Source organism: Fragaria vesca, linkage group LG6 (assembly GCF_000184155.1).
Source record: "Fragaria vesca subsp. vesca linkage group LG6, FraVesHawaii_1.0, whole genome shotgun sequence".
Lineage (NCBI taxonomy): Eukaryota > Viridiplantae > Streptophyta > Magnoliopsida > Rosales > Rosaceae > Fragaria > Fragaria vesca.
Genome location: NC_020496.1, coordinates 20272148 through 20281750, shown reverse-complemented (window position 1 = coordinate 20281750; position 9603 = coordinate 20272148). Strand labels below are relative to the sequence as shown.

General features: G+C 36.6%; 1 protein-coding gene across 1 annotated transcript; it reads right to left on the bottom strand.

Annotated features, from left to right (window-relative positions):
• Positions 1–2411: 2411 nt before the first annotated feature.
• Positions 2412–4565, bottom strand: LOC101302281 (BTB/POZ domain-containing protein At3g05675-like). The gene is made up of 3 exons (XM_004303350.1): positions 4376–4565; positions 4203–4274; positions 2412–3882 (listed from the first exon to the last, which is right to left on the bottom strand). The coding sequence occupies exons 2-3, from the start codon at positions 4230–4232 to the stop codon at positions 2572–2574; spliced, it is 1341 nt and encodes a 446-aa protein (XP_004303398.1). The 5' UTR covers positions 4233–4274; positions 4376–4565; the 3' UTR covers positions 2412–2571.
• Between the last annotated feature and the right edge of the window lie 5038 nt (positions 4566–9603).

Here is a 9603-nt window from a genome sequence, read left to right as displayed (position 1 = left end):
TTTTTTTTTTTAAACTTTTTTATTAAATAACTCACACACCCTACATATGTCAACGAGGTTTGAACCCATGACCTCAAAGTTGTTAGTTAACACCTTAACCAACCAGGTCACGGCTCACCGACACCGTTTGACAACTTAATACCTCCGTCAATCACATTGTTAAATTGGGACGTTTTCTGTTGATATGGCATTTCTAGGACCCACAAATGTCAGCTTTCAATAAAGTTTCAAGGATAATTCTGTATATTTCACTCTCACTATTTGTCCGACTCTATTTCACTCTCATAGTACGTTTCTTTCTACAAGGTTGACTGATCTTACTTCCCTCCCACTATGTTGCATGGAATCGAAAGCGGAAGCGGAAGCGTGGAAGCAAAGCGTTTGGAAACGCGGAAGTGTTTTTAAAAAAAAATACTTGAAAGCGGAAGCGTTTTGGAAACGCGGAATAAAATAAATAAATATATATATATATATATATATATATATTATAATATAAGAAATAAAATATGTATTTACATTATACTTCTACATAGAGAAGGTTTTGCATGTCTTCATTTATTAATTTATTCTGCGCCTCATACCTCTTTCTTATCTCTCTGTCTCTCTTTCTAGTTTCAGAATGGTGGTTGGTAAATGGTAATCAATGAAAACTTTCAATCACAATTTTGTTTATAATGAAACCGAACAAATAGATTGTCATATCATATCATATCAATTGATTCACAAACAGATTTGATTACAAAAAATTGTCATCGCACTTCCGACACTGACCACCGTCACACTTCCAATCCGGAAGCTTGCTCTTCCTTCGCGCTTCCAAAACCACTTTTTCCGGAAGCGCGCTTCCGGACGCTTCCTCGCGCTCCGCTTCCGAAGCGGGAAATGTGAGTGGCCAAGCTTCCGTGCTTCCTAGCCCTCCCATTATTTGCCACCCACTGTACTTCTCCCGCAATATTCCTCATCAGCCACTCCACTCATTCCAAAAATTGATTAACCCAGAATTTTACTTCTAACACACATAATTAGATCCAATAACTATTACTGGATTTGACAAGAAGCAAACCCAATGGGGAGACAAAAATCCAGCCTCATCCTCACACTCCTCTTAATCGCTGATCAAAATCACCCTAACCCTCTAATCCATTCAGGTACGACTCTGCTATAAATGTGAAGTTTGCATTCAGATAATATTTAGCTTAGTTCTTTAGTTTTCAAAGAGGCCTTGGAGTAAATGTATGCTGAGGACCAAGATTGCATTTTTCATTATGAAATTGAAATTGGATTGATAAAATTGGATTAAAGGTCTGCTGCTGAATGAATAGGGAGTCTAATTACCGGTTGTTTCTATTGGAGTCCACTCCTAGTGCTTAGAGAGTTCAAACATATACATAGGCAATTCAAGACAAGACACAAACCCAAGACTATATCTTTATAAGAGAGAAGTGATATGATATCATACTATGTGAACTCCCTTATCAAAACCAGGTAAGAACTAGGCAAAAGTTGGGGTTAGGGATGAGGTCTCACTCTTTTCTCGGAGTCATTTGCTGATTTGCTCTGGTTGGTTTGTGATGGAGGAGGGTTCTCCGGGCTTCATGAGATATAAGTAACCATGCGTCCGTGTGGAAGATTGAGTACCAAACCATTTTGGTTGCAGGCTCGGGTTTCGCTGCCAGGAAGAAAGCCAGCTAGGAAGTCCACCGGATGCTGAAGACGATGGAGTCAACGACGGTGCAGCCGGGGCTCTGCCAACCGTGTTCAGGTCGTCGGATTCCGATGACTAGGTTTTGGGTTCGGCCCATCATTCACCAAGGCGTAGTTCACCGTCGATTCCCCCCTGGGATTTGGAGCTTGAAGAGGATGGCTGAGATGCCGATTTGAATCAGATGAAAATAGTGAGAGTGAATTATACATAATTACTCTTGAAATTTTATTGAAAGATGACATTTGTGGGTCCCAGAAATGCCATGTTAACAGAAAACGGCCAAATTTAACAGTGTGATTGACGGAGGTATTAAGTTGTCAAACGGCAGAAACTTCAGGTATGTAAACGCAAAATTTTGATAGGTGGGTATGAAAATGAAAACAACCTCATAGTTCGGGGTCTCTTTTGTAATTAATCCTAAATTTAATTTTCCCATCAAATATCCAGGAAAGATGAGTCTGCAGAAGAATCTCATCTGAACCAAGTACCCAACAGAGCATAACAAAACGTTTCTAACGAGCAGAGATGAAAATAAGGTATCCATACTCGCAATCAGATTCAACAAGGGAATCATGAACAAACACCTAAACACCTTGATTTTCATTGCCTGGTAACTTTCAGAATCCATCAATTACAATTTTTACAATTAATCAGGAGTTACAGGACCAAAATCACATGACATGACACCCTAAACCACAATTTACACGGAACTGTTTAAAACAGGGCTACTTAGCTTAATATTGTCAAGAAGACTAGCTAAATATTGTCATATTTAGATTTTGCGAATATATTTGTTTAGGGTAAGGATGTCCAAAAATTAGATTTCCTACTAAAGATGAAAAAAATCAATAGAAGAGATTACTTACTTAATGTGGATCAATCTTGTCATGGTTCACAGCTATCACTGATAGTCTTCTTTTTGCAACCTTGGATCTGTAACACCACACCTCAAATGCTTCAGTCAGGTCAGGATATTCAATATGCTCATTCCCTAACCATTCAGTCAATATCTCTGCCTGCTCAGTGGATGGCAGTGCAAGAATTAGGGAAACAAACGTGGATTCTAAGGATTGCCACAGTTCACCATCCATTTTAAATGCTGACGCATCATCACCAGTAGTTGCCACTGCAGAATCGATAAGAGGTTTTGTAACCCTCACAAACGGAAGCCATACATTGACCATATGAAGCCGTTTTGCTGTTGGCAAAATCACATTGCCATAACCAATTGCCTCGAGAACCTTTGCTGCAACTTCGATAACCTTCAGCTTCGTTTCAATTAACTCAGATGTGGGACTTGCTTGCTTGATGACCATAACTATTTTATCTGATGCATCTGTCCAATTGCAGACAAAATCTCTCATAATTTCTAACTTAGTCAAAATCTGGCATGCCCATGATAAATCTGATAAAAGTGATTGAAATGATAGTATCTTTCCCCCATCAGAAAATAATTCCATTTCGCATAACAAAGCTTCTAACTGATTATTAAATCTTTCAAAGAGTCTCTTTGCACATTCTTTTACCTCAGTTTTTATCTCATCATCAGCTGCCAAGAGAGGGGAATCATCATCTTCTGTTAGCATGTACTCAAGCTGCTCCTGTGCTGAAGTCTTGAGATCATTCATGATTGGAGGAGGGGAAGATGTGGCAAACCGGATGGTTGAGAAAAATATTCCCATGACGGCGGATTGAGTGACTGGTTGGAGGCGGGCTAGAATAGGTTCAGCTTGTGGGCCCATGCGCGGTATGATTTTTAAAATCTCCTCCTCCTCAGACTCTTCCCAGGAAACTGCTTCCAAGTACTTCACACAAGCAGTGATGATTTGGGGACATTCAAGTTTGACAGCCACCTGGAGAATGCCAAGGGCATTTTTAACACCATGCCACATGTCATCAACCGAGCCATCTACTATGACATAGAGAAGACGGAGAACACTGACATGGTAGTCAAAATCTGAATCCTGGCAGTAAACCTCAACACAGTTGCGTGAGTCAAGAATTTGACAAGTTGGCCAACTATCAGATAGGCGATCAGCGAAATACTTGCTCTTTTCTATGAGGATGTGGGAGTGACAATAAAACCATTCATCCCGAGTATCCTGTGTTCGTATCCTCACCACAACATCACTGTTTGATCTGTCCCCAATCCTGCTAGGAGTTCTTCTTTCACAATCCTGAAACAAATGAAACTGTTAATTAAATATTCAAAATTACAGATTTTTAAATATAAATACGGAAAAAGGAAAACAAACTAACAAAACATTTTGAACACAGAGAACTTCTAAGTCGTTTAATTCTATGTACAAATTCATCAAAAGTATACTGTTGATTTTTATAGGAATCAAATTTGTTAATGTGTAATTGCAATACACCAAGTGGAGAAAGCAAGTTATGTCTACCCTTTGTCCCAAGTATGACATAATACACAAATTGGACACACAAAAGAAAGAAAAATCTATAAACAAAAATAAGCTAAGAGCTTCAGGAAGCTTACAGGAGACTTCGTGGAAGCATTAGACTCCATTGAAGCATTACACACAATCGTATCTCGAACACATCATGTTATCTGCAGATGGACATTATAAACCAAATTGTCAGCACCATGAAATTGTAATAGATACGGGATTCTATACCAATTGGGTAATAATATAGTTGATATGCACCTACCAAGTCCACATTTTGACGCCATAACAGAGAAGCTACTGTCAAAATGAAATAAGCAAATGCCCTGGGTGCTGGGATTCATGTTATGTGAAGGACGAAGTTGCTAGCTTTGAATTAAAATGCAACCAAATATCCAGATTGAGATCATAGATTCATCATGCAAAAATGAAAAATACCAGAAGAAAGACGAAAATGAAATTGAGGGGCCTGGGGGCGTGGACAGAGCGGTGCGCGTTCTGGCGCTCCTATCGATCGAGATCGGAGGCAAGGGCGAACAAATCGAATTCGGAGAAGAAGGGCCAATTGAATCTTTTATGGGGTGTTGAGAGGAAGTGAGAAGAGGATTGACTGATTGAGAAGCCCAGTGCCCAAAGGAAGTTCAGAGCCAAGTGAGAGAATTAGAGAAGATGACACAAATGGAAGATAAAAAGAGACTGTAATTAAATAGTAGGATAATTGATTGTCTACAAGTACAAAATTTTTGTGCAGTCTTCCAAATTTGTGTCGCGCTTGCTTCAGTGGTTGGAACCAAAGGTTGTGGGCATGAGGTGTGAGGTTTGATTCTGCCCTTTTACAACAAATTTTCTGTTTTTTGTATAAATAGCAGGACTCTATAACAACGAAAATATGTATGTTATATAGTAAGGATGTCTTGTGTGGTTGGGAGTTATGGTTGTGTGCAAGTGGTTGGAGTTTCGATCCTCCCATTTATAGAATATGAGTGTATTTTTGTATGTACACATATACGGTTGGTATACGGTATGCCAATGGTATGAAATCTCAATATCATTATCGAACTGTGTTACTGAAACCGGTATGGTATAACATACCGACTATGTCAGTTACAGACTTTTTGGTATACCAACCTAATTGGTACGGTTGATACTCAGTTGGTTGGTTTCGACAGACCTAAATTGTCAGCCCTGATAATATTCAGCATAAAATGAGCTCATTAGTAAACCAGACCTCAAGAATTAAATATTACAATCAACATTCTCATATTGTACTAACTTTTTCAATAATAGTCAATTCATTGGATCGTAATTGCAACAGAATGGCCGATCACATCAAAATTCATTTTACCTTTTAAGTCAGATACTGTAACAGCTTCATTAAATAGCAAATGACTAACATACATCTTAAATATAAACTAGGTTATGTAGGGCACTTGAATTCTTACCCTCCATACTCCCCATATCCAAAATAATCATACACATAATATAACCTAAAGATCTGGATTACTCAAACATCAAGTGATAAAAAGAACAAAAATGGAATGGTTTCTCTAGACAGTTCTTGTATATTTATTGTGCAGTTAAACCAAATTTCTTAACATATACCACACAAGCAATAAAAGTAGTGCATAAATTCAGCAAATGACATTCTAACTAGAACTGGGCTTAGTCTCATTCATAAAAACCCACGTTTTTTTAAGCTATCTTGAATCTTAAATATAAATTAATCTTAATCTTCTTACTGCCTCTTTCACCCAAATTCACCAAAAAGAGAAACTTCTTTGTGTGAAGGAATTGAAAGTATATAGTTAGTTTCAAACTAGAAAGAAACACAGAAAAAGTTTGTTGTGGGCAAGAAGCTGCTAATGCATAAGGAACTAAAACGAAGAGAAAATTACTCGTGAAACGATGGGAGTAAAAAAATCAACAAATACATGCCAATTTGGAATGAAGAAATTAAGGAAGAAGTTGAGGATTCATACACTTTATACTCATCAACAAAATCGGTTCTGAGAGGCCTTGATTTCGTATAAGCAAGTAACCCGGTATTTCTCAGTCTGGCTCTCTCTGTATCTCTGTCTGTCTCTCACTGGTCGAGTGTTGGGTGTTTTTAGCTTTGGGTCTAACCATTTTGGATGTATCCACTCAAGCTCAAACCTCCCATTCAGAAATTCATAAATTGATAAATAAGAACTGGAAATTGAAAAAGAAAAGAAATGGATTATAAGTGGCTCATCACTTAGCCCGCAATGCGCTAACTAGAGTACATGAATAGTATTGCAAAGAGCAGGGACCGGTATGACTCCTAGAGTTAATTGTTAGTATGTAGTTGATTCTGCTTTAGGGGTTCTCATTTGAGGCCAATCTACCCAATTTGATGTATCAATTGAAGTTAATAAATGCTATTTCAATCAAAAAAAAAAAAACAAAAAGAGAAAAGAAATAGATAATGCGACGCATCAAGTATTTCTCCAAATATTTTCCACAGTTCACTTGAATTCTTTTCTTCTCTCTAAAGTTTTAAACTAACTGAACTTTCTCTTTATTTTTCTATAACACTATACCAAATTTGATATATTTTTGTTCATTTGGTAAGAAGTAGTTATTCAAAGTTATCCACTGCGTGAAACGCGAAAAAACTCGTCTAGTAAAGTACCTTATTCGAAGTGACTAAAAAGTGACTCCAAATCTCCAATTCGACCAATTCTATTTTCCCAAACCTAAATCCTAATCCAGCCTAACAGACAAGAGAGAGGGATCATATTTAGCCCTAAAACTAAAACCATATTGTCCAAAAACCTTACAATGGAAACCTCGAGCTTCTATCGACTAGAAGCGTCCCTCAACCTTATGACCGTCATTGTGGGAGGTTTTTTATTCTCTCTTAGAACATTATATTACAGAACGTAGCATTTTCACTACTTGTCTTCTTAGAACCTACATGAGCACAACTACTATTACTACCAGCAAAGATTAAAATAGTATGTCTAGAACATTGCCTTAATTAGACGTGAGGTGTCAAGGCGCCATCATTCTGTCTCAAGATTAATTCTTGGAGGCGTTTGCAACAAAAAGCTACTGAAAAACGCAGTATTTTGAGATTAGTCACGTTTAGACATTAAGAGCATGGAAGCACTTATGACCTGTGTCTGTATGTGAGGGTGGTGAGCTAAAATCATCTAGAGATATGATTGATTTTGCTTGTTTTGTTATCTAAACTACTCTAAAATTTCTGCATATAGGAACAATGGATTTTGACTTATCTGGTAATATGATTTGTTCTTATATAGGGTGGTGAGCTGAAATCATCTAGAGATATGATTGGTTTTACTTGTTTGGTTATCTAAACTACTCTAAAATTTTTGCATATAGGAACAATGGATTTTGACTTATCTGGTAATATGATTTGTTCCTATATAATTAATTCTAGACCTCTCTGGTAAAGAAGTTCTTTTTTTTTTTTTTTTTTTTTGTAAGCAAAATCAAAGAAGCTTAAACCTTAATAGGGCAGAGGCTAAAAGTGTAATTAGATAATAGGCTCAACATCATTCATATTCAATTTCATTGTTGCATCAAGAGAGGTTATTGGTAGATAATGTAGACCCTAACTACCATCTATATCTCTACAACCGAAGCTTTGGTCAGACTTATTTTACTTGGCATTTAATTTAACTAATCAACTGATCACTCAAAACAACCGATCACTCAAACAAATAAGTATTCATTATGTAGTTGTGTAAAACAACATTCACTTGTCATCACATGTAATGAGCATTGGTTTTAAGAACATGTAATTTATGTGTATTATTTCTAATTTATCTTTCCCTACTCGTGCGTTCAACATCCTTACTTGATCCTCTTTTGTAGAACTTGTACGTCTTGCACTTGAGGGTGGCTTTAAAACTAATAATACCCTTTTGAAGTCAAAACAACTATATATGTGGGATGAGATTGTGGACTACCCTCCAATTAAATATAGCTACGTTGTTGGAACTTTCCGCTTTCCACAATGTCGTCTATAATGGTCTTATATGTTATTGGTCTTAAATGTTGTATATTATATATATTAGCTATGTTGACCATAAAAATTATATTATTGTATATTAAACATGATATGTTATTGATCTCAAATGGTCGGACAATATGGTTAAAGGTTGGAGGCCTTCCTTAAGTATTTACATAAATTTTGCAGTTGGACTAGACTAATCAATCTATTGGTTCTTCCATTTATACCTCCTTATCAACTGCAACACTACTTCTCCCTTGACTTATGCACCTACAACAAAGATGAGATGAGTTAACTTATCTCCATATATAAAGCGAGGAAGCCAGTTTATTGTTCATCTTTAGTGAAACTTAGGAACTTCCCAAATTGCCCTTAGCAACGGTGAAATTGCCATGATGCCAACTGCTTCACATTAATGATCGCACTTCTCCATTTTCCCAAACCGAAGCCTCTAACTCAAACCCTCGTTACCTTACATTCTCTTCTCTTCACCCGCCACTACTTCTCCTCCTCCTCCACCTTTGTCGATACTATCAGTGTTAGCGGCCGACCCAAAAGCTATGTATTTAGATTTTTCATTTTAACAAGTTAGAGTTTGAGGGTTTGAAAATTTGTATCTCATCCTCTGAAAATTGAGTTAACCCACAAAAGGGGAATGACTCTCTCACTCTTTTGTTTCATACCTAGATTATTTTCTTGCATTTGATTTCTTAAAGTTGAACTCGATCTTGAGCTAATTTGACGTTGTCAAGTAATGGGGTTGATTGAGTTTGCGTGATTGGTTTCTTTTTTGGTACTCATTCCATATGACTCAACGTAGGTTTGGATGTTTTTATTTATTTAAAATGAAGCAAAATAAATAGATCAGTGGGTACAAACTCTAATTGTTGGAAGCTCAAACTTGACAACCCAGAAGTTGTTTGACATTATGCTTGAGAGAGCAAGCAACCAACAAAGTACAAAGTAACAGACACTAAGAATTTATATATATATATATTTTAATCTTCTCAAATAAGTTCCGAAACTAAAATGTTGAGACAAATTTGGAGATTAAGAAGGAGAATGAGAATGTGCTATCTTTGGAATTGTTGGGAAGGGTAATGGAAGAAGAGAAAGTGGTCACTATTAGGTAGTGATGGAACTTTATTGTACATAAATTTCTCCGGCACGCGCAAAATATGGACATTAATGCTAGTAGTATTAAATTTTATCTCATATTATACCTCTCGGTAACGTTATATATACGTACACAAAGAAAGAAAGTTGAAATTTTCATATTACTCTAGTCGAGATGAGGTGATTTAAAAACAAAAACAAAAACAAAAAAACAAAAAACAAAAAGAGATGAGGTGATTTCTAGGTGCATAAGAGAACTAAAATTTCATATTTTTCAGTTGTCATAAATCAACATCTTTTCTTTTTGAATAAAGGGATAGTGCGGCTACCATTAAACATTGATTAATAAAATTGCTAAATATAAAAGGGGAGGG

Excerpts from the sequence above, each read along its gene's own strand:
- LOC101302281 (XM_004303350.1), bottom strand. The coding sequence starts at position 4,232 with ATGGAGTCTAATGCTTCCACGAAGTCTCCT. Across the intron at positions 3,883-4,202 it reads ATGCTTCCACGAAGTCTCCT|GATTGTGAAAGAAGAACTCC; the intron begins GTAAGCTTCCTG and ends CATTTGTTTCAG.